Genomic DNA, 26,152 nt, shown 5'->3' with positions numbered 1-26,152 from the left:
CTTTCTCTATCTGGCTTATTTCACTTATTATTAGCACAATACCCTCTAGGTCCATCCATGTTTTCACAAATGGCAAACTTTCACATGCAATGCAATCCCTATCCAAATACCATGGCATTTTTCACAGAACTGGAACAAATAATCCTAAAATTAGTATGGAACTACAAAAAAACCCCAAATAACCAGGGCAATCTTAAGAAAGAAGAACAAAGCTGGAGGTATCATGCACCCTGAGTTCAAACTACACTACAAAGCTGTAGTAATCAAAACAGTATGATACTGGCACACAAAACAAACAGACACATAGATCAAGGGAACAAAACAGAGAGCCCAGAAATAAACCGATGCACATATGGTCAATTAATCTATGACAAAGAAGGCAAGAATATACAATAGGGAAAAACAATGTCTTCAATAAGTGGTGTTGGGAGCACTACACAGCTACATGTAAAATGATGAAACTAGATCATTTTCTTACACCATATATAAAAATAAACTCAAAATAGATTAAAGACTTAAATGTAAGACGTGAAACCATGAAACTCCTAGAAGAAAACATAGGCAATATGCTCTTTGAAATTGGTCTTAGCAATATATTTTTGGATCTGTCTGCTCAGGCCTGGGCAACAAAACCAAAAATAAACAAATGGGACCACATCAAACTAAAAAGCTTTTGCACAGTGAAGGAAATCATCAACAAAATGAAAAGGCCGCCTACTGAATGGGAGAAGATATTTGCAAATGATATGTCCAATTAGGGGTTAATATCCAAAATACGTACCAAACTCAGGAACTGATTAGTGTATAGGTCATATGTGTAGAAGTGTTCAGTGATCTTTGAGGGGAGGGTGTGTGTGTAAACAAAAATTCTAAATTTTTTGTTACTTAACTGCTTTTTTCCTTCTCAAGGAGCTTCTGTAATATAGCAGACCCTCACTGGAGCCATTTTTAGATGCCTTAAAGGTGAGCTACAGAGCAGCCAGTATTGTATTAAGCAATTCTAGCCCTCAGAATTTATGGTCCTTCCTGTTATGAGCTACATGTAACAAGTAAATACAAATTAAAATCTACTGGAATATTAATCAATGTGATGGTGCTATGTCCTAATAATTTAAATTCTACAATGCAAAGTTAGGCCCAGTTCTTGTGATCAGCTCCACCTCTCATTAAGTCATAAGCACTACTGCTTCATTTTCTTCCCCATTCTTGGTTTCCACTGATCTGGTACCATGCCTCCATTTTGAACTATTTTGCACTATCCTGAGCTATTTAAACCACCAAAAGCGCAGCAGAACTGGCCTTGGTATTTCCTTCACTGGCTATTGTGACACTTCCCTGCCTGGCCCCTATGCCTTAAGGGCATGACCTTAGTTTCCATGTTTTGTGTGTATGGTTACCTTTCACTTAGTTATTCTTTCAACAAATATGTACAGAGTACGTCTGATGTGCTAGACACTGTGCTGGTTGTTGGGGATATATAGTGGTACATATAGCAAACGTGGTTCCTCCCTTGGAAATTTACATTCTCGTGGAGAAGGGTGGCATTAAACAGCTAATTTAGCTAGTGAATTTTAAAATTTTGATTGTGATAGATTCTGAAAAGAGGAAAGCACACCATACTGTGAGAATATGGCAGGCCGGGACCTGACCTGCTTAAGGTTAGTGGTCAAGGGAGGGCTTCCTTGGAGAACTGGTGTTTTGAGTGCTCTGAAAGAGGAGTCAGAGTCAACCAGAGAAAAGTTGGGTGGAGAGAATGGGGCAGAAAATACTTAGACGTCAGGAAACTTATTCAAGGAACCAAAAAAAGGTCAATGAGGTTGGAACATAAAAAATAAGGGAGGAAATAACACAAGATGATGCTGGCGAGGTCAGCACAGGCTAGATGGTACTGAGTCTTGTAAACTAAATTAAGAATCTTAGTCTTTATTCCTCAGACAAGAAAAAGCCATTGAAGAGTTTTCAGCTGGGGGTGTGAATTAGGGTACCGTTTAAAAAGATCTACCTGGCTTTACTATGAAAATTGGACTTCCAATTTATTTATTTATTTATGCATGCCATAGACAGTTGGGGCATTGTTTTTTTGTGATTTGATTTGGTTAACTCATTCGTCAGGCAATGGCGCTCTTAATAAGAGGGAGGTTGACAGAAAGGCAGTATGGTGGTGAAGAGTGTGTGACCCTGGATAAGTTACTTTACTTCTCTAAGTCTCAATTTCTACATCCAAAGAATGGAGATAATAAATAGTATATCTGCTTCATGGGGTAATTGTGAAGATTGAATGAGATAATATCTGCAAAACACTTAGATTAAGGCCTGGCACATTGTAAGCCTCTAATAAATGCTAGTCACTGTTAAAGTCTAATAATCTCATGAAGGGTTTAGCTGCTGCTCTGAGAACCACCCATTCTTGGTGGTCCATGGAGTAGCTTTCCATCCAGAGGTCACATGTGGGCTTGTCTAGCCACCACCACTGGACTGTAGGAATCTAGCCTAGTCAGCTGCTAGAGAAACATCATGTATAAGGTTTAATTTCACAAATGTCACTTGGAGATGGAAATGAAAGCTGAGGAATGGTAGCTTGCTTTAACCCTAGCTATGGTTTTGCTTTGAAGCTAGCTTTTGAGAGGTTTCCAACACTTGCAGGAAATCAATAGAATGGAGTCGTTGCTTGGAAACGGCTGTATCTCTTTGTTTCCTGCAATACTAGGTAGCTAATGTCTGTAATTATGCTGCTGAGCAAAGCCTCAGGTTGATCAAGGTTAATTGTTGACAGTATTTGAAATGTTAATAATGTCTACTCCAAAACTACTTTTCCAAAATAGATTGTTCCAGCTTCACAAAAGGTTTAAATGCCACTGATTTCTTCATTCAGTGAGATGTAATTCTAGGCCTGGAAACTGGGATCTTCCAATTTAATGTTTTCTAAGAAATTAGTACGCAGAAAATGTGTTTTTTCTTCTGCTTTAAAGTTTGCCACATCACATGCTTATAGAAATTCTCACTGCCTGACTTTTGTTATTGTTAGCGCGTAGCCTGTCCTCTAAAATACATTTCTGCCTTTGATTTGTTTTGTGGAACTAGGGAGAGGGGCTAAAGCATGCCATTTTTATGTAAGAGTCCTGGGGAGTTTGGGTAGGTGGGAATCTATTCTAAAAGTTTGCAGTGGATTCAGACTGCCTGGAAAGTCTTTTGTGTTTAAATTTATCTTCTGTCTTGAGAATGTAAGAGGGCAGAATTTTAAAGGGAATTTTGCTACCAAGGGAAAAATTAAAAGTTTCTTATGTAGTCAATGAGAGTTCCCTGCAATCAAGTTTACTTACTGAATTTGTCAGAGATTTCCTGTGGTGAGATGGTTCGCAGATGGTGGATAATTCCATTTTTAAAGTAAAAGTGAGCTTTGTGTTTTGTTCTTTCTCTTGTCTAACATGATGTCTCCACCTGCAGAGCTGCCTTTTCTGTCACTCAGTGCTCTAATGGAAGACCCAAAAGTATTAGCTAAATTGTTCTGGCAGCGGAGAGAGTGTTGGGTAAGGAAGCACTTGGCCAAAAATAGGGCTTTCCCTAGCTGTTGCAGGAAGATAAACAGAGGTTCTACCATATGTAACTACATTCTTTTAAATGATTAACTAATGTGTTATGTAGCATTACTGCTAAAACCTAAAGTGGTGTGGGCTTATGTTGATCTAAAAAAATGTTCACATATAGACGCTATAGCTATGTTGGTTTTTTAATGTACTCATTCATTCTGCTTTTCTTTTTCTTTCATTGTTTTGTTTTTCCTGCCCAGCTTCAATAAGCTATATTGAGGAGTGTACCAAGTCACAGTGTGTGTTACCTGGAACTTCCTGGGAACTGAACATTTTATTCCTGTAGAAATTTGTTTACTGAAATTTTAGAAGACTGACAGTGTAGGAAAACCAAGTTTATTTTATGTGTTGACTATTATTTAAAATAGGAAAAGGAACTTTATCCTTGCCCCTCTTCATCAACCACTTAGCATGTAGTATACACTATGCTAGTTGCTTAAGGTACATCTGTGAACAAAACCAGAAAGCACTGCCCTGTAAAGCTTGTAGTTTGATGCCTGTTACCATTTCACCTTCTGCCTCCGCCAAGGGAAGTGCTAGGTTCAAATCTAGCATGACTACGTGTTGTCTCTGACCTTGGGAAGTCACTCTTTGACCCTCTTACTTGTAAGCCTAGTAATCGTGTTGTCATGTTATCATTCATTTGGGTTTCTCAATAGTCATCCCTTGCATTGGTTCTGTAAGATGAATTTCCTTGTTAATTGCTTGGGTTTGTACTTGGAGGAACTTTATGCAAAATAAAGGAATTTTGTCCCAGGATTTACCTATATATGTTCCCTAATGTGTTTTACAGCTGATCTGGCTTAACATCACCAACAATTTGTACAATGTGAGCCAAGAACACATGAGTTTATGTTTGTAGAATTTAATCTCACACATGTCATCAGAGTTGAGGGGAATGAGGTAGGAAATGAAATAACAGAGTTCTCTGGGTAGATAGCTGCTACATTTTTGGTATGGTCTGCTTTCATTTTGGGAGCTTATCTGCTCTATTCCATGTGATTCTGGTGGGGCTGACAATCACTTGGCCCTGCTTTTCTACCACTGGGATTGGTCATATGCCCATAGACCCATGTCAGGCTGGTCAAAGTATCCCTTTTCCTTGGATACCATGATTGATCCAGGGTAGCACATGACCCAAGCTGGACCAGTCAGGGTCATGTTGAGAGAGATATGGACGCTGGGAGTAAAAAGTTTAAGTTCTTTTTCTGGACTGTCTGATTAAGAGGATGATATATGCTTGGTGTGGTTGGTGGTCATCTAACTACCACATTGAGATAGTCTGCCTAAGAATGGGAAGCAAGCAGAGTCCAAAGAGAGAGGAGAAAGTAGAGACCTAATAACATCATTGCATTTTTTTAATCCCTCTTGGATTTACCAGTTACATGAACCACTACCTTTTTTGTTTTTCTTAACTCACATTGCTTCTTGTATAATACGGTATCCTTATCTATTATTGTAGTAGTCATTTGTGTTTGCCAATATTTCTGGTCCTCCTTATTCCAGATAATGGTAGGATTATAATTCCTTGGGAGTGGGGCATGATCATGTGACTGCTTTGGCAAATGAAATATGTGACTTTTGTCTCTTCCAGATGGATGGATGCCTTTAAGTCTGAAGGGCTGATGCATGACTCACTATATTCAGTTCTCCCTGCCATAGTGACTAGTCATGTTCCAGATGAGAGAGGGTAACATGGAGCAGAATCTCCAGCAACCTAAGACAGACATATAGCATAAATGAGAAACTTATTATTTTAAGCCACTAAGATTTTAATGCTGTAGGTTATTGTAGCCCATCTAAGTGATACTTGTTTGGAATATATTTTTATATATTAAAATTTTCTAAATCAAGTGAAAAAATCTTTTAATATGACATCTAGAAATACTAATATCTGCAGAATGAGATTATTAAAATATTTAGTATGCATAGTTACTGCAGTTAAGTATTAAGCTGCAAGGCTAGAAGCAAACAGCAGTGTTTCTTGGTTTACCATACAGGAACTAAATCTGCTTTTAGGGCTGTGACCTCTGACCAAATTATAGTTGCCTTGTTTCATATTATGTGGCAGGACAAAGTCTATAATGATGGGTGTTTAAAACTCAGACACTATGTAAACACTCTAGCCTTACCCATGAGAATTTCTCTTATGTGGCCAGGACAAGGATAGCATCTCCGTAACCAGGCCTTGCTATCTGAAAATAAAGAAACCAGACAGGTAGGAGTAAATGGTTTAAGGACAGATTGAACAAAAGCCTGATTTGCAGCCATGTAGTATCAGTATGGAAGTGTTGAAATTAACAGAGCCTTTGGCAGATAACCATAAGGAAGGTGCCTGCACTCTGCAAAGTGAGTGTGTGATACAGGCAGCAATGAGCTCTGTGGACCTGAACACCCTCTTTAACCGTGTCTCTTTGAGGTGATGGCATTTGTTCAAAACATCCTGTCTTCTCCTCCCTCCACTGTCCTGGACTTCAAAGGCAGATATATAAAATTTTTTCCACTGAAATTTTAGGGAGCATTTTGCTTTAAAAATATATTTGTGGGGCTTCCCTGGTGGCGCAGTGGTTGAGAGTCCGCCTGCCGATGCAGGGGACACGGATTCGTGCCCCGGTCCGGGAAGATCCCACATGCCGCGGAGCAGCTGGGCCCGTGAGCCATGGCCACTGAGCCTGCGCATCCGGAGCCTGTGATCCGCAACGGGAGAGGCCACAACAGTGAGAGGCCCGCGTACCGCAAAAAAAAAAAAAAATATATATATATATATATATATATATATATATATATATAATTTGTGTGTGTAAATTATTGTATCTTCAATATCTGTGCTGGACTTTCCAGCTTACATGAGGGGCAACATATTCTCATGGGCAAAGCACAATAGTGATCTGTAATTTTAACCTGTCGGTGCTTTAATTTTTCTACCTGTAAGGTGGAAATAAAAAATTGGAAACAAATAAAATGGAAATAAAATTTTTTTCTTCTCTTACCTCTCCTTGGTGCACATGGGAAAATGTGGTTCATAATATATTTGTCAGGAATCTTGGTTGAGAGTAACAGAAACTGGCTTAAATAGAAAAATAAAGGTTATTTGTTGTTTCGTGTAACAGCCAATCAGAAGGTACCATCCCCCTGCTGGAGGCTGGCTTAAGAATGAGCATGTATCCAGTTCAGATGAGAGAAAATGTGGGGGGAGGTTGAGGAGGAAACTACTGGGACAGTTTTCCTTGTACTTAAGAGACACAGGGGAAGAGCTGTTTTCTTCAGCTGACTGATATTGGGTATATATGTGATGGACCTTGAATGTGGCAGTAATCTTGGGACCATATTAGCCTAAGAGCGGTGCTGAAACAATCAGGATGGCAGAGCAGAAAGATAAGGAAAATTTCATTCTTGATAAAGTTCAACTACTGAATTAATCAAGATGATACTTTTCTGTATTGTTTAAGCCTTTTTTTTTTTTCTTTTTTTTTGGCTGCGTTGGGTCTTTGTTGCTGTGCGAGGGCTTTCTCTAGCTGCGGAGAGCGGGGGCTACTCTTCGTTGTGGTGCACGGGCTTCTCATTGTGGTGGCTTCTCTTGTTGCAGAGCACGGGCTCTAGGTGTGCAGGCTTCAGTAGTTGTGGCACGCAGGCTCAGTAGTTGTGGCACACGGGCTTTGTTGCTCCACGGCATGCGGGATCTTCCCGGACCAGAGCTCGAACCCATGTCCCCTCCATTGGCAGGAGGATTCTTAACCACTGTGCCACCAGGGAAGTCCCTTAAGCCACTTTTTGATGGATTTTTTTTTTTTTATTACTTGAGATTGGAAAACATCCTGAGTAATAAGTAGAGATATTGTGGGCTCCTCAGAGAGAAGAGAAGCTCTTGGAGGCCTACATAGTCCCACTGGACCTATTATAGTGCCTCGTACATATATAGTTGAAGTTGAATAAATATGTGTTAGATAAATGTGGTTGTCTTTATTTGTATTTATAAGCGAAGCACTGAAAGATAAAACACCCTTCTTCTCCTTCTCTAACAATTCAATCCAAAAGCCATTAGATAGGACTAAGCATGGTAGGTATCTTCAGGTGGGCACTGAGGCCCAGTGTGGGTGGGATATTGGAGCCCAAGCGAGGTGAGGGGGCATCAACATGAGGGAGGTGCTCTGGAGCTGGTTGTTTGAGCCTGTGTGTATGGTAAGCAGGGAGTCACTGGGGGAAGCCAGAGGGGCGGCCCAGTATGGGGGTGGTAGAGCCTGAAGAATGTGAGGAAGGCATATATAGTCATTGGCCCAATGCAAGGTGTCAGATTCTTAGTAGAGTGAGGAAAGTACCTGCTTAGACTGCTCTGGAAACTCTACTGTGATTTTGTAATCATATGTGTTCAAAATGCACCTCTTTTCATTTTTTAATGAAAATGTCATGAAGTTAACATTCCTAATGCCCCTTTTTAAAATATGAAACTGTTGCTTATTTTAATATATCCCACGAAATGTCTTAAAGACCTGTATGTTTGATGAAAGCAACTTCACCTTCCCAACAAGTCAGCTTATTTTTTATAATGCATAAATTTTATTAATTATAATCTGCATTTCATCTGTATGGAAAATATTTTTCATTTTAGTTTTCAGTGGAGTAGAACTAAAGTATTTAATTTTTTCACAATGATTCTATGGCACTTTTTAAAAGTTTCAGAGGAAGCCTGATAAAAATAGTCCTTTAAGAGAAAGAGATCAAGCTTACTCATGTCCCAAACTCTTTTGATTCTGTAAGCAGAAATTTCAGCTCACCATTAATACCAACTAACAGCACAATATGATTGCAATCACTTTGCAAATGTGATTAACTATTCAAGATTAGCCCATTTTATTAGTGGTAAGTATGGCCAACCTAGATCCCACTGTGATCGTCAGGCAGAATTAGAGCCAGGTTGATTTTCGCAAAGCCAAGAGCTATGCATCGTACATTAAAATGTGCTTTTAAGGGAATGAGGATTGGAAGAAACCAGGATCAGTAGAGAGGAAAGTAAGAGTACCTGGCTCATATGAAGTTTTTCTTCAATGATTATATGACATCATTTTAACAAAAGCTTTTCATATCTAGAAATATACACGACTTAAAATTTGCTGAATTTAATGAGATTGAGGAAGTGCAGCACTTTATGTTAACTAGTTGCCAGCCTCAGGTGACTGAGCTGGTAGGTCACATATCACTGGAGATGCTGAACGATTAGGCTAGTATACAGGGAGGTAGCAGCGTTTTTTAAGAGGGCCTCGGTGATTCTGGTTCTGTGATTATATTAAGTGTGGCCTTTGCCCTTAGCTACAAATTTGACCCAGGTTATTATTTAGCTCTTGTTTCCAGTCTCTTATGATCATGAATTCCAAGGCTTATTAGGTATAACACATTTAGATATCCTTTTGGTTATTATTGGCTTGGTTGACTGGTTAGTTTTTGTTTTTCCAATTCTTTTTTTCTATATAGTGGATCACAATTTTCCCCCTCCATGGTTTTTCATTATTTTGAAGTCCAGTTTACTCATTTTTCCTTTCCTTACCTAGAAACATTTTTTTTATAATTTATTTTTTCCAATGAGTCACTCATCCAATAAATATTTATAGAGTATCTATTAGGTGCTTTACTCTTAATCAGGATAAGATGTGATTACATGTAATTATAATTCAAGGAAGAAGAGAAATACGAGAAGAAAGAACAGGACTTTTAGGAAAGGAGAGCTCATACCCAGTTGAGGAAGATCAGAGACTTTAGGATTTTTCATGATTTTTCCTCCTAAGAAGCAGGAACCAAGTCTTTGATGAAAGAGAGTCAAAGCGTAATATGTTTTTGACTGAGGCATTTCCGTGGGACATGGTGCTAAGAATAATTTGAAATGGTTTGGAATTCTGAATGGACTCTTTCAGATGCTTGTAGGTGGTACAGAAGAAAAGCGAAAGTGCCAGAGTTCTCATGGTTGATGGTTCCCCTAAGCAACAAAGGCAAAAATTGCTGCACAATCCAAGGACCCCTGGGAAGAGAGAGGTGGCAAGGGGCTGAGTTTAATCTAAACTGAATTTCATAAGAATTAAAACCTTTTTTAATTTTAATTTATTTGTTTATTTACTAGTTTTCCAATAGGCTTCCTTATAATTTGAAATCTAAAGTCTACATTAATGGCCTCTGGTTGAGGTAGTCTCCAGGGCAGCCTTATATCAGACAATCAGTAGAAATGTTTTATTTAAATTTGCTTTATTCAGTAAACCAGTGATGAGGAACGAAAGGAAGCTTTGAGGAATAACTTCTAGAAGGGAGTTAGGATTTTTACTACAGACAGCATAATTTCTGGGACCTGGGGCATGCTGTCAGTGTGTACGTGTGTAAATACCGGTGGTACTATTTTATCTCCCAGCTATTGGTAGTTGCAGTTTTAGTTATGCTTATGTGATGGTTTGATTGCTTCCTTTATCGAAGTGAAAACATGACATGAAAGCATTTTGTTTGCCATCTCAATTCACTTTATTAGGTTGAGAGGTTTTTTTTTTTTAATCTACAGCACACTTTATAGCTACTATTTTATTCTGTAGTTTCAGTTCACTCTGTTCAAGTTATATGAAATAGCAGTGTGTAATGTTTCGTTTTACCAACACTTAGTAGCCTTGGTTATTCTTTTCATGGGGTGTTCAAGACATTGTTTATCAGGAAAGTTATGGTTCTAGGAAATTAGGCAAGTAATAAATATTTCCTGGTAGTTGCTCAGAGGTATTTACTGACCAGGATATTATCTGTGGAATGCCTTTTTATACTTAACCTTTGCTTACAGGAATTGCATTTTTATGCAATTATTGGTACCTTTTATTGGTTCTTTGAATTTACACATTCAGCCAACTTCCTATCGGGTCTGTACTAGTTTCTCAAGAAGAAATATTTAACCAATGAAAATGAGGATAGATGCTTTCATAGTTAAGCTTATTTATGTTAGAACCTATAAATAGGGGAGAGGGCTTCCTGTCAGTTACTGTATACTCATCTTGCCTTTTATGTTTACCTTTTTTTCTCCCTTCCCTAGTTCTGTTCAGTTTTGGGGGGAAAATCTAGATCAAAGAGTACATTACTAATAGATAACATAGGATAATTAGCAAAATAATCTGACTATATCATTATAGGCTTCCTGTAGTTACTTGTCAGATTCTAATGACCTTAAGCATCACTGGTGAGTTGTATTCTGATCTCCCTGAGGATGGCAGAAGAAAAGTATTGCATTGAAAAGTTGGTTATAACAGTTTCTTCTGTCTTAGACTGTTAATTGGTGAGAGGGTGGCAGGGGGAAATGCATCAGTATTTTCCCAAAGTTTAGAGCATAAATATTTTCTTAAGTTATCTCAAGATATAAAAGTAAAAAGAAGACCAACGAGAGAACTTGAGGTTTGTGCAAAATGGAAGGGAATAGTAGATAGGAAGGAGCCTTAGGGAAGTAAAAGTGAGGTTACAGGAGAAAACGAGACATGTGGACGTAGTTAAAGAAAAATAATACTTAAAAGAGGGAGTAACTGAGAAGCTTCTGAGGTGGGTTAGTCTATATATTGACAACACATGATGCTGATTTTCAACCGTTGGAGGGAAATTCAGATGATTGCATGCTTCTCATAAGATTTTACCTTTCTCATGAAGGTATTCATGAAGTTTTAGTTAGACTAATATTAGTGGGGGAGGCGCTGTCTTGTTACATGTTAGTTGGTGGATTGTCAAGGTTACTGGTGACTGTGAGTGTAATTAAAATCTTCCTGCATTAAGTTGCCAATTACTTTTTTCTCTGTCATTTATTTCCATTAATAAAGAAAAGCAAGGAGTGTTTTAACTGTGGAAGACCTAATAATTGGTTTCTTTATGATGTTCAGTGTGTTAGCAAGGATCACTAGCTAGGGCTAACCTATATTAGGAATTAGATCGTACTCTGATTTATAACTTCATATTTTTTCCTTCTTTTCAATACCTATGTTTCGCTTCAAGTAAGTTTGGAGGCTTTACGTTGGTTGGTTGGTTTGTTTAAGTGCTGAATCAGCTTTTTCTGAACTTCTGTTTTTTTGTCTTTTGTTTATGGAAGCCAGATAAAGTTAATGACATGCCTGTAGTCTTAGGGATTAGTCCAAGGAGTCATAAGCACCTGATCTTCTCTTCGTATTTATTAACTACCATACCCCCCCCCAAATTTAACTTCTATCTTAATTTTTCAATATTAGGCACAAGCTTAACTTCAGAGTTACATACAGCAGTCCTCTGCAGTGCTCCTCAAACCTTTCCACGAGAAATTGCTCTAACAGCAGAACAGTGTGGATGCGGAACCCCTGGCAGTGTGGATATATAAATTTTAAAGGAGCTTATTACAAGGCTGAAATGTATTTGAGTTCTTATGATTTACTTTAAATTTCATGCACATTTTTATGTATCTGTATCTCTGTTACTATAAAAATATTACTTCGTATCAAGTAAAATTGATACTCTCGGGGGCTTCCCTGGTGGCGCAGTGGTTGAGCGTCCGCCTGCCGATGCAGGGGACACGGGTTCGTGCCCTAGTCCGGGAAGATCACACATGCCGCGGAGCGGCTGGGCCCGTGAGCCATGGCTGCTGAGCCTGCGTGTCCGGAGCCTGTGCTGCGCAGCGGGAGAGGCCACAACAGTGAGAGGCCTGCGTATCACACACAAAAAAAATTGATACTCTCGAAATATGCCTCAGTGTAGAGGCATCAGGGAAAGCCTCTGGAGAAGGGGACAACTAAGCTACAATCTGAAGGATGAGAAGAAGGAGGCAAGCAAAGACGGGAATGAATTATACCAGGCAGAGAGAAGAATATGGCAAAGTCTAAGAGATAAGGTGGCCTAGCTTGTTGGAAATACTGTAAGAATTTTAGAATAGCAAAATTCACCTGCAGTTGAAGTACCTGATATCTGAAATTAAATGTTATCATTTTCCAGGGGAAAAGAAAATTCTTGTGATATGAGCACTGGTCAGCATTGGTCAAAACTACTTCCAGCTAATGGCAGAAAGTCAACCTACTAAATCGAAAATTGCCCTTGCACCTTTAACGAGAGACATTTTGTGAGAGAAGAAAACAGAAAAAGTGTTTATAGTACTTTGCAGATCTATTTTAGCATCTAAATGTGTGATGGAATTCTCAGTCCTTTTATTTAGATGTTAATATTGATGCTGTGTCCCAGTTAGTGAGACCTGAGGGACTCCCGCCAACACCCCTATATGACAGCTCCTCAGCCTACTAAGACAAATGCACATAGAAGGACCTCTGTCTGGTGGCCTCACCTTACTCTGACTTTAAAGGGTTATGAGCCCTTAGGACCAAGCATCTCCCCAGTTGACCAAAAGGAGAACCCAGATTGAAATCATGGTCCAGGTGGTATACACATTGTTAGGCTGTGTCTTGAGTGGTGGTTAGGATGTGCCTGAGATGGGTGGGGAAGATTGAGGTAAATTAGCCAGTGATGAGTGCTACTGTTGGCATTCCAAGGTATGCTTGTCATGTATAAGCACATGTGTCTGTCAGCCAAGCCAGATTCCCAAAGTATAACTTTTCCACCAGTCCATTTTGCAATTAAGACACATTTTATACCACATAAAGCTAACCTGTGAAAGATTTATCTGCTAGCTAAAGGCTCTTTCCAGGGTTGAAGGCACTGAAAATGGTCTTTAAGCAACAATGTATGGTGTTTACTCTTAGTGTTAGTTTTCTGTGGATGCACTGTTTCTCCAGTTCCATCACAGTGTAACCTTTGAATTGTCTGCCCTCTAGTGGAGATATGTGGTTAAATTAACCAGTGTCTCCCGGCTTTAGGAAAAATACCTAAGTTTTATCAATTGGCTTTCCAATTGAGAAAATTGGAAAAATTGGCTTTCCAATTTTAGCCTCTGTTTCCTTAAAGAATTTTTTATTACCACAAAAGCAACATATTTATAATTTTATTCTACTTTCTAAGATGCTGATAAATCCCCTCCCTGGCTTCCCCCTAGGATCAGGTCTAGACCCCTGCCTTCTGCAACTTATCTTTGCAGCTTACCTCAAGGCAAGCCCTGGGTTTCAACTCAACTGGTCAGTTCACCACCACCCCAGTGTGTCAGACATATTCCCACTGTCCTTTCCTTTTTGTTCATGTCTCAAATGCTCTGTCAGCCTCTGTGCCTCTTCAGATCTTCCTCTTCCTTCAAGACTGGATTCAAAGCTCTCTTGTTCCTGTGAACACTGTACCCACAGTGTTCTCACTTCTGAACTCCTGTGCAATATACTTCCTGTGCCATAAATTTACACTGTATTTGTTGGATCAGCTTTTCAAATATAACAGCCTTATCTCTTCAGGCAGATAAGCTCCTTGAGCATAGTACTATCTTGTATTTCTTTTTGTCTCTGGTGGACTCTAGCAGCTCTAAATGAATATGTTGATTATTTATTTGCCATTCAAAGATATTGAGCATCCTGCCTCTATCTTTTCCCCTGTTTATGGCTAAAAAGCTAATTGTCTAGATTTAAATACAAATATTAACAAAAAAGCAATGAATTTCCCCCTAATCAAAACTGACAGCAGTACATCTGTTTTAAATATTCTATTTTCTTTTTGGTCAGAACCAGTGACGGTATTTATCAACTCCTTAGTTTGAAAATGACTGGAAATTTGAAAATAATCATGCTGTTAGTTTAGTAATATTTGGTAAGTAATCAGTGTTGCTTCATTATCCTTCTGCATGTGTTCTTTGACCTTATTTCTGAATAATGTTTCAACTTAAACTTTGGTTGATCATAGTCTAATTCTTTATATCCATAAACAATTCAAAGATTTAATATTAAAAGACTCTTCATACGTGGATTGTACTTAGCCTCCCCCAGGTGTTATCAATGCTTTTTATAGTTTAAATTCCTTGTGGAGGAATGCTAATCATGTATAGCAGAGGACCAGTAATAAAACCAGAAGCCAAGCTAAGCAAGTGGGGTGTAGCTAGCAGGACACACAAACAAGAGAACAGATTATAGAGGCACTATCTCCAAGGTGAAGCTAAGATCAGAGTCAAGAATTTTAAACCAAAGGTTAGAGAACAGTAAAGATGTTGCCATGGGTAGAGGTGATATTCAGAATATTTAGCAATATGGCACAGCTATCAACCAATCAGAATCGGCAGGAGTAAGACCTGGAGGTCCTCTACTCTACCAGGCATTAACCTGATTGTTGCTGGATCCTGAAACATTCAGAGGGGCTCTAGGCAACCACTCTTTACCATTCGGTATTTCAGTGTGTAAACAATTAGTACAGTTGTACCACCATGTCCTGGCTGAACATAAGACCATATGTCCGTATTGAGGCCTCAGGCTACAATGAAGGAAATGGACCAAGTGTGAGGTCTTCAGAGAGTGGGATGTGGAATTTCACTTTAATAGAAGGAAACAGAATCTGGACAGGGAGATAAAGACAAGGTCTTAGGCCCCTATTGGTGTACCTGGAGTATTCCTTTAAGCAAGAGGAGCAGTTTGTTCCAGTAGAAGGTATATTCGCCCTTCCCACACAGAATCCTGACTGCTCCTTACTCTTAGGTTACTTTGAGCAAATTATCTCACTTTCATGAGGCAGTTTCTTCAGCTGAAAAATAAGTATTAATCATACCTGTGCTGCATTTATCCTAGGTTGGCTCAAATGAGATAATAGTCATGAAAAGACTTTAAATTATGGAGTGGCACACAGGCAGAGTCTTATTATCTTATGATGGATGCTGCTTGCTCTCTACTCCATGTTTAAGCACTCATTTTGGATTGACAAACCAAGGATATGACCAATAATTGAATGGAGATGAGGCACATGATATACTGAGTTAACCTAAGGTGTATTCCCAATTTTGCCACTTACTGGTTACCATACCTTGGGCAATACTTATTAATTAATCTAATACCTATGGAGCATCTTCTGTATGACTGCCACTATGCAAACATAGTCCTGCTCTTACAGAGCTTACTGTCTAGGAAGGGAGACGTAAGATCTTTCTGGAGAGCTGAGTTCCCATCGTCACTGATCTCCCTGGCACCTAGCACAGTTATCTGGAGGAGTAGTAGCTCTGTGTACTCTGAGCTTTTTGATGTTTTTCCAGACCTTAAAGACAAATGTTTTCAATCTTAACTGCTTGTCAGTTATCAGGAGCTTTTAAAATGTGCAGATCCTTGGGCCCCACACCTCATGGTGTGCTGGTAAATGTTCAAAAACCTGTTTTCTGGGTAAGGGCTGCTTTGTAGCATTTGCTGACTTCCCTGGTAAATACTCCTAGCATGGCTAATTTCAAGCTACCAATGTGAGTCTCATAAGATCCCTAAAAATCTAGCAATTGGCTCTAGCACACCACTGGCTTCACCTCAGAGCTAAAGAATAAAAGCCTGGAGGCATGAGGCCTGGAGATTTTTGTTATTAAAAAGGTTTTGAATGGAGCCAGAGTTAAGAACCAGTGACCTATGAAGTTTCCATATTGCATGCTTGTCAGATGTGACAGATTCAGACTAGTTGCTTTTTAAAACCAAGTAGCCTCAAGGAGTTGGATCTCTGTGGTAGAAAAGACAGTCTAGCAACTCTCTAATTATGGCAAGTGGGTGGGTTAAGTCACATATCTTAAATGAAATGTTTAAGTGAAATAAGGATTGTAAACAAAAGGCATCCAATAACAGCTCTACACCCAGAGCTCTACACCCAGTGGGCAGTGACTGGACTGTGATACGTCTTAAACTAGCTGTTGACCAAAGACTTGGTGTTCTTCAGAAACAGAGTTATTGAAGTCACATTCTAATCAAGCTGTTTTTCTCATCACTGAGGAAGTACCTCATTAACCATTCCAACTGTGTTTCATACATATTTGTATTTGAAAGGAATTCAAAGGAAACACTTGAGAAATAGTAGGTGTCTCACAGAAGTTTTCTACTGCTTGAAATCATGGGCAAGAAAGTTTATTTAGGGCTTCTTAAACCCTGTCGTGAGAGCATGGTGTGGCTTTGATGTCGGTAATAAGTATTGCACTGTATTCTGGCTTCCATATTTTACTTTAATGCATGTTATATCTCTCTAAAATATGACTAGATTGACTCTCTGTTTTGGTTCCTAATACCAGCAAGTACTATTCACCTCAATTTAAGCTAGACTTTAAAACAAAGTCAAATTATATTGGGACTGCTGATTTGATGGTGTCTGACCTTCTTACAGACCAGCTTCTCAGATGTGAGTGCCCAGGTTATTCATTCTGGTCCTGGACAGTAGAGTGTGTGTGTGACCACACTTGCAGGTCCTTTCTGATCTTCAGCCTTCCAAATGGGAGGACACTTCGTTATAGACACCAGCCTATAAAAGTATCCCTGTGGCCTTCAGTGCATCTTGTACTGACATAAGAATCATCTTCTTTATTCTTTACTCTGCTGGATATCTCTATGGCCCTAGTCTTTAGAAGTTCTACTTCATTAACTCTCTTGCCTACATACTTACTAGCTGGTCACCAGAATTGGTAGAGTTGATTAAAGATGGCTGCAGATTCTTTGCTATTTCTCCCACTGAGAGATAGTGTCTAATTCCCCTCCCCTTGAACCTGGGCTAGACTTCTTTAATACACCAACAGAGCATGGCAGAAGTGACACTGTGCCAGCTCTGAGCCTAGCCTTTTGGAGTTCTAAGCCTCCATTGCAAAAAGACCAACCCTGAGGCCACAATGGACTTTGAGAAGGCCCAATCCATAGATGTTCTAGTTGACTTTCCACTTGAGCCCCGCTTTCCAGTTTTCCAGGCTGAGATGTCAGACATGTGAGTAAAGCTGCCTGGACCCTGACTACTGGCCCATCTTCTAGCTAAATACCACCTGAGTAGCACTGACTGAGCTTTAGCAATGCCATGTGGAGCAGAAGAATTGCCTAGCTAAGTACTGCTTGAATTTCTGACCCATGAAATCATGAAATATAATAAATTAGTAGTTTGTTATTAAGCAATGGATAACCCAAACTGCTGGTTCCATCCCCATCTTCTTTGTCTCTTGTTTCTAGGAGAGAATCTAAGCCTTCTCTTACCAGTAACCAAGTGGCAAAATGGTGCCTTTACTTCCTCCTCAAGGCTGTGTTCTTCACGTTTGCTTCTTCCAAAAGCCAGAAGCAGGACTTTTCTGATTTCGAAGCTCACGTCCATTCTTAGGAAGACTACCAGATTACTTTATCCTGTCTGACAGACACCTCCCAGTATTAATTTTCTCCCAGGGGCAGAAGTGACTGATGGGTAATCTGAAGTCCAGTTAATGGATAATCCACAACCACTTTTTGTGATCATAGGACTGTTATCTTAATATTCCTACCTTTATGGACTCGTAACATCAATATTACTTGATAGCCTTAACCCCCAATACCCTTACCTTTGCTCCAGCAATTCATAGCTGCTCACCATTCCCTAAATGTCCAGACTCTTACTTCTCTTTCTGTTCCTTTTGCCAACGTTTCTGCCTGAAATACTCTTTCCTTCTATTTTCCATCCAACACAAACCCACTAATTCAAGCCCAGCCTGAAAATTAACTTCTATGAAGCATATCCAAGCCCCACAGTTAGTCATTTCCTCCTCTGTTGTTTCTATAGCATTTTGAATATCCGCTGCTGTAAGCCAAATGACATATCATTATAATTTTTTGGCTTATGGAACTGTCTCCCCTAATACAATGTAAACTATCCAAGGATAAGGGCAGTTTTGCTTAATTTTAATTCCTGGTGCCTAGTACCTAACACATAATAGGTAGTCAGTTAGTGTTGAATGAGTGAATGAATACATAAATGAGAGCAAGTGAATGATTCTGTCTGTTTAACCAAAGGGAAAACCTAAGGTATTACTTCCAGATCTTCGTCACAGGCTAACTCCTGAGCAAAAAAAACTATTCTTTTAACCGGCTAAGGAGAAAACATAACTGGCATAGTCCTCACTAGCTGAGAATGCACAGCCAATTAGCTCCAAGTGTTCACATGGTTTTAGTTCACCGCTCTAATCACGCATTCATTCAACTCTTTATCGAGTTCCATCTGCACCTAGGGCATTGTGCTAAACACAGAGTGAGATGCAAAGGGAAAATAAGGCAGATTACAGTCTGATAATGGAACATAAAACAAGAACCCAGTGGTAACCCAGAAACAGATCTCGGTAGTGCCACAGGAAACATGCACAGTGACGGTCAGGTTTGGAGGGAGGCAGACAGCCTATCAGTAAAGTGATAGAAGAAATACCATGAACTACTGGCTTTTGAAACCAGCTTTGAATGCTAGGGAAGGATATAGGAGAGGGGAGAGGGGCCTTCCAGGATGATGAAACAGCACAGACAAAGGAAGTTAATAGTTGCTTTTGAAAACTGATGAATGAGTCCACTGGGATTGGAGTGTATGGAGAGTGTAAAGAATCTTGCAACAATAAAGCTTGGGAAATTATTGCTTAACACCTACCTAGCCTGGTGTTTTTCAAGGCTGGCAGCACTTCCAGCCTACTTCTCAGCAAATACGACTTGGGTGCTTACGTTTTTTCCAAACATCTTTTACTTAGTTACCTACTTTTATGCTCAGGTATTAAGTAGATTAATAAGAATACATTAATTTTTCAATTCATACTTAATGGTTCCCGAGTACCCTAAAATTATGTATTTTATTTTTTAATTGAAGTATAGTTGATTTACAATATTATATTAGTTTCAGGTGTACCACATTAGTGATTCAATATTTTTATAGATTATACTTCACTTAAAGTTATTACAAAATAATGGCTATATTTCCCTGTGCTGTATAATATATCCTTTTTACTTATTATACATAGTAGTTTGTATCTCTCAATCCCATACACCTATCTTACCCACCCCCTTCCCTCACCTCCACTGGTAACCACCAGTTTGTTCTCTATATCTATGAGTGTGTTTCTGTTTTGTTACAAACATTTGTTTATTTTATTTTTTGGATTCCACATATAAGTGATAACATAGAATATTTGTCTTTCTCTAACTTATTTCACTGAGCATAATACCCTCTAGGTTCATCCATGTTGTTGCAAATGGCAGAATTTCATTCTTTTTTATGGCTGAGTAATATTCTATTATATATATCTATAGATCTATCTATAGATATATATATATATATATACATGCCACATCTTCTTTATCCATTCATCTGTTGATGGACACTTAGGTTGCTTCCATATCTTGGCTATTGTAAATAATGCTGCTATGAACATTGGGGTGCATGTGTCTTTTTGAGTCAGTGTTTTCTGAATACCCTAAAATTAAATGCACATTCAGAATCTCACACCATATTGTTTATAGGTCAAATTTTTCTTAAGAACATCAAGAAGAAATTATATTCTTTAAATAAAAACTACTTAACAATAGGACTCTGGAATATTAAAAAAAGTCAACAAACATATATTTAATCATTTAATTAATTAGTTCTCCTTATACATCAGAAATTACTCTATTTACTAAGAAGAAACTAATGTTTATCTCTACACTTTTCTCCTTGTGATTTCTAATGTTCTGAGCATGTTGACTACTGGCATTTCTTTTTTCTTTTCTTTTTTTTTTTAACTAACAATATGTGAAGTTACTTGACAAGGTAGGTAGTTATATATGGTCTGGTGTATGCACTTGTTACAATAGAATGGTAAGCATTCTCCCTTTACCTACCATTTAAATGCCACTATTCAAGATAACTGTATTATCTGGTAATTAATCTTGCTGAATAAGCAATGTTGTATCTTTGTGTTTTTGGCAGTGAATTCCATTGAAATAAGCATAATCAACACTCTTCATTAAAAAAAAATCCACTTTACCTTAGGCCTATAATGCCTTGACATACTGAGTTGTTTTTGTTTTTGTTTTCTAAATCTCTTTTTCCAAGTAAGATGAAAGGGAAGCAAATCATTCATTGGCCTATTGTAATATTAATCTAAGAAAGAAAGAAAAAAAAGTCATTTGGGTATCTTGTGTTAGAAACACTTCTCTGACTTACTTTTTTTGTGGGCCAAAGGAATTTCCACTCCTTTGGCACTATTTTAAAGTGTAGAAGTCATAGAAGAAAGGTGGCAAAGGATATTACTTTATTATAAGCCATGAGAAAAGTTATGCTTTTTTCTGCAGTTCCCTTCCTAACCACTGTCCCGGGGTATAGGTACCAAATGCAGATTCTTAGTTAAGAAGCAGCTGGTTATAGCAGAAATGTAGACCTGAGTTCAAATCATGGCTCCACGTGGCATTTATTGGCATTGTGACCTTTAGCAAGCTGCATAGGGTTGTGGTGCACATTAAATAAAATAACATATAAAGTACCTGGCCCATAGTAGTGTAAAATAGATGTTAGTTTACCTCTATAGATGTAACTGGTTTTAGCTGTTTGTGGCCTCTAAGGAAACATCAAGGGTATTTTTGCTTTTTATTTCTCATCACAATTCTCATAGGTAGAAAAATCTACCAAAAAAGCTGAAAAAAATTTGAATTATCTCTTTTGGTCAGCTCATTTTATGTATGAGGGAAAGGATATTAAGTTAGTAATAGCCCATAAACATCTAAAAGGGTACTCAACCTTACTAGTAGTCAAGGCACAGCAAATTAAGACCATGGTGAGATACATATAACACTAGATTGGCAAAAAAGAAAAAGAAAACATCTGATGATTTTAAGTGTTGGCTAGGATTTAGCACAACTGAAACTCTCACTCCTTCCTGGTGAGAGTATAGATTGGCACAACTACTTTAGGAAATAATTTGTCACTACCTGGTAAACTTGTACCTTTAGTTATTCTGTGACTCTGCATTTCTACTCCTAGGTACCTTAGGTGTACCTATATCCCATTGACACCCTTGTGCATGTAGACCAAAAGACATTTCAAGGAAGTTATAGCAGCATGGTTGATGTCACCAAAAACAGGAACAGTCCAATCTATCTGAGTCGAATGGGTAAACTTTGATATATTCCTATAATGCAGTCTTTTATACCCCAGCAAAAAAATGAATGAACTGTAGCTATAGGTAATAAGTGGATGAGTCTTATTAGCATAATATTTAGTTTTTAAAAAACATATTGGTGTAAAAATAAAATACAGTGTGTATGTGTGACAAAAAATAAAAAAATAATAAACATATTGGGAAGACTGCATAAGTGTAATACAATTTTTAAAGCCCCCAAACAGTCAAAACTAAATAATATATTGTTTGACAATATAGACATCATGTAATTTTTTTAATAGTGGAATAAAAAATAATGCAAAGAACCAATATGTAAATTAAAATGAAATTCTAAAAAATATTCAAATAATACAAAATAAGACAGAAAAAGGAGAAACAGAGGTATAAAGATATAGGGAAAAAACAGAAAATAAATGGATTTGGTTCTACCATGTTACTAACTATATCAGTAATTACATTAAATGTTAATGGACTAACCACTACAATTAAAAGGCAAAGATTGTCACAATGGGTAAAATAAAGCAAGATCCAACTACATTCTGTCTATAAAAGACATTCTTTAAGTTATAAAGAGATTGAAAAATATACCTTGCAATCAGTGAGCATAAGTCTGGAATAGCTATGTTAATATTAGATAAAGTAGATTTCAAGATAAAATGTCTTACTAGAAGATAAAGGTATCCTGAAAAATAAGAATCAAGTTAAAGGATTTATATTTCTTTCAAAACTTACTATGAGCTATAGTAATAAAGATATAGTACTGGCATAAAGAATGACAAATAGATCAATGGAACAGAATAAAGAACCCAGAAGTAGACCTCACTTACACTGTCATTTGATTTTTTACATGGAGCCAAGTTATCAAATGGAGAAAGGAAAGTCTTTTCAATAAATGTGCTTGAAAACTTGAAATCGATATGGGGAAAAAAAAGAGCCTCCACCCCATCTCACACCACATACAAATATTTATTCAGGATAGATCATAGACCTTATACATAAAACCATAAAGGTTTTAATAAGAAAATATTATAGAGTATCTTTGTGACTAAAGGGTAGGCAAAGGTTTCTGAAGACATAGAAAACAGTAACTATAGGAGAAAAAAATTTCCAATTAGACTTCAGTTACAACTCTCACACATTGTTGATAAGCATGTAAAGTGGTATAAGCACTTTGGAAGCCCTGGTAATTTTTTCTAAAATTACACGTGCATGTGTTCCATGACCTACAAAAAACCGAAAGCACATGTCCACCAAAAAAACAGCAAAGAATGCTTATGTAAAAGTTTTATTCATAATAGGCAAAAACTCAAACATCCTGGGTATATATATCAATAGGAGATGAATAAACAAACTGTGCCATATTCATACAATGGAATCCTCAGGAATAAAAAGGAATGAACTCCTTTTACATACAACAGCATAGGTGAATCTCAAAAACATTATGCTGAGTGAAAGAAGCCACACACAAAAGAGTACATACTATATGATTCTATTTATGTGAACAGGGAAACCATTTAAATGGAGTCATATGCTATATACTAATTTTTGATGGAAAAAAATTGTGGTAGAAGAAAAGTAAGAACAGTGGCTGCCTCTAGGTTGTGCCAGGTATTAATAAATGAGAGAAATTTCTGAGCTGATAGAAATGTTGCATTTCTTGGCAAAAGCTTGAGTTACACAGATACATACATTTGTCAAAACTCATTGAATGGTGCACTTAAGATTTGTGCATTTATTTCATTGTATATACATTTTACCTTAAAAGAAAAGAAAGAACTGTAATACCGAATTCTAATTATGTGCATTTAAGGGCAAGTACACTGTAAACTACTTTGAAATGCAACAGAAGAATAAGATGGATTGATCAGTGAGGCAGAAAGATGAATAGAGAAGTGATAACGCAAATATAAAAAATGTTACTGGTAGAATCCAGATGGTGGATACACATGTTCACTATAAGATGTTTCAGCTTTTCTGTATGTATGAAATTTTTTATAGTAGAATGAAAGCAAGAAAATTATAAACTTAAAATTCAAGATAGTGGGACTTCCCTGGTGGTCCAGTGGTTAAGACTCTGCGCTCCCAATGCAGGGGACCCGGGTTCAATCCCTGGTCAGGGAACTAGATCCCGCATGCCACAACTAAAGATCCTGCATGCCGCAACATAAGATCCCCCACAGGGCAACGAAGATCCCACGTCCTGCAACTAAGACCCGGGGCAGCCAAATAAATAAATAAATAAGGGCTTCCCTGGTGGCGCATTGTTAGAGAGTCTGCCTGCCGATGCAGGGGACACGGGTTCGTGCCCCGGTCCGGGAAGATCCCACATGCCGCGGAGCGGCTGGGCCCGTGAGCCATGGCCGCTGAGCCTGCGCGTCTGGAGCCTGTGCTCCGCAACGGGAGAGGTCACAACAGTGAGAGGCCCGTGTACCACAAAATAAATAAATAAATAAATATTAAAAAAAAATTCAAGATAGTACATCTTGGGCGAAGGATAAGAATGGGAGATAGGAAATAAGCACACAGGTAAATGCAAAGGTATTGGTACTATTCTAGCTTTTAAGTAGAATGTTGTTCACAGGTATTCATTTTATTATTGTGCCTTATAATTTACATATATTTTAAATATATCTATTGTCATATAATTTTTCATACAATTAAAAAATGAGAAGAATACATCAGAAGTAGAGATCTATTAACCACTGATAACAATAATGAAGAATAATTTGTTAAATGAGATTCCAGGAAATCATTTCTATTTATTACAGTTCCCTTGGGCTCCAAAATCTAACACTTATCTTTGCTTATGAGTCTTCTCATTTTCATTCTTGCAAACTTTCCAGGTTCTGACTATTGACTGTAGAGACGATCGGTTCTTTTCATTTTAGCACCATTCTTTTCACTTCCTAAAGGGCATACTTCTGAACCTAAAACTTCCCCTGTAGGCAGAGTGTAATATACCATGACACCTCCCCTGTCCTCCCTCCGAGGGTAGGATCTTTGCTGTCTTCTTCCCTTTGTGCAAGATAATGGGCATACCTGAAATCAATAATGAAAATGAAATGGGAATAAAAGTTATAGAGCTGGTTGTGGCTGCCCAGGAATGGAGGTAGAATGATGTAGAGGTGAATGGGGATGGTTCCATAAACTCGAAAATGTAGGTGACTTATCGGCAGACAGTACACGTATTGTTTGAGATTGTTTTGCTCCTCCTATTTTTGTGTTTGCCAAATAGGGCAAAAGTGACCAGAGTGCAAATATAAAATGTCAGAGAGCAAACTTAAAGAAAAAGTTAGCACCTCACTATCATTAATTATCTCATCTTTTCTCACTTTTCCTTCATGTTGCTATTCTTGTCTCCATGAAGATCTGTATAGTATCTTAACATATAATAATTCCTAACCTAGGTTAGGCAGGGGTGAATGATATGCTTTTTCAATGTGTGGGGAGGCAGTATTTTATCAGTTTTAATTCTAGCTTTACTACATGAGTTTCCTTGAGCAACTTCTTTCCTTTCTGTGAATTTCAGTTTCTGTAAAATATTCATATTTCATTGAGCTTAAATTGCCATAACACCCTCAGTTACTTTATGTGCCACTAAAAAAAATAAATATTGCAATTAAACTATGATTCAATGCTTTTTAGTCACATTGATTGTAAATTTATCCCAATTTATGTGTATGTGTTAGAATCAGTGTAACTAGGGTACCGTCAACCTTCTGAGTTTATAAGGAATAAGTTGGACAATGTACTTAAAGTGTTGAGCAAGGCACCTGGCATGTCATACTCAATAAGTAGTAGCCATTAAGGTAATGGTGACGTGATCATGAGCACTTTGCAAAATGGTGTTCATTGTTTAGGTGGTTCTTTGGGGATCAGAATCATTAATAGACCATCTTGATGAGATTTGTTGGTGAAAGTCAGAATACCCACTCATTTTAATTTTAAGTAACATAACAGTAACATAGCATCTTCAGTTGGTTTTCAGAGGTAATTCTTTTAATTATGAGCACTTTGTTATTAAAAAAAATTTGTAGACTGTTGTGAAAGTTTCCTCCAGGAGTAAATTATGTTGATATATATCAACTCCCTGGATTGGTTGAAGTCACTTTTTATAGAGAGAATTTAGTTTAAGTACACGGCATCAATGAGATATTCCTACATGTAAAGCTTAGTAAAATTACATTGTTGGTATTATGATATGAGACCTCAGATTTTAAAGTTTTTTTTCTCATTTTTCTGTCTATACAGGAGGCAGACAGTGGGGAGGAGGAATGCCGATCACAGCCCAGGAGGTATGTTTGTTCATTACATCCTATAGTATTCTGTAGTTAGTGTGTTTTCTCTAATTCTTTCTCAGTCTTGTCATATTAGTTGATCCTCGTTTTCCAAGATGCTTAGTTGGTCTCTCAAAATGGAATTACTTTAAGAATTCAGTTACTGGGACTTCCCTGGTGGCACAGTGGTTGAGAATCTGCCTGCCAATGCAGGGGACGTGGGTTTGAGCCCTGGTCCAGGGAGATCCCACATGCCGCGGAGCAACTAAGCCCATGCGCCACAACTACTGAGCCTGCGCTCTAGAGCCTGTGAGCCATAACTACTGAGCCCG

The 26,152-nt window shown here is 38.0% G+C and overlaps 1 protein-coding gene across 4 annotated transcripts in view; it reads left to right on the top strand.

Annotated features, from left to right (window-relative positions):
• The window catches only part of SSH2 (slingshot protein phosphatase 2), a 247,359-nt gene that overhangs the window by 74,269 nt on the left and 146,938 nt on the right, over positions 1–26,152 (top strand). For all 4 annotated transcript variants that reach the window (XR_007473354.1, XM_049701725.1, XM_033423319.2 and 1 more), the window contains one exon: positions 25,795–25,838. Coding sequence is in view for 3 of the 4 variants with exons in the window: in XM_049701725.1 (XP_049557682.1) it covers positions 25,795–25,838 (44 nt within the window). In the remaining variant the exon portion in view is untranslated. The remainder of the gene's footprint in view (positions 1–25,794; positions 25,839–26,152) is intronic.

The sequence above is a fragment of the Orcinus orca genome, chromosome 19, assembly GCF_937001465.1.
Source record: "Orcinus orca chromosome 19, mOrcOrc1.1, whole genome shotgun sequence".
Classification (NCBI taxonomy): Eukaryota; Metazoa; Chordata; class Mammalia; order Artiodactyla; family Delphinidae; genus Orcinus; species Orcinus orca.
This window is presented reverse-complemented; position numbering and strand designations above follow the sequence as displayed.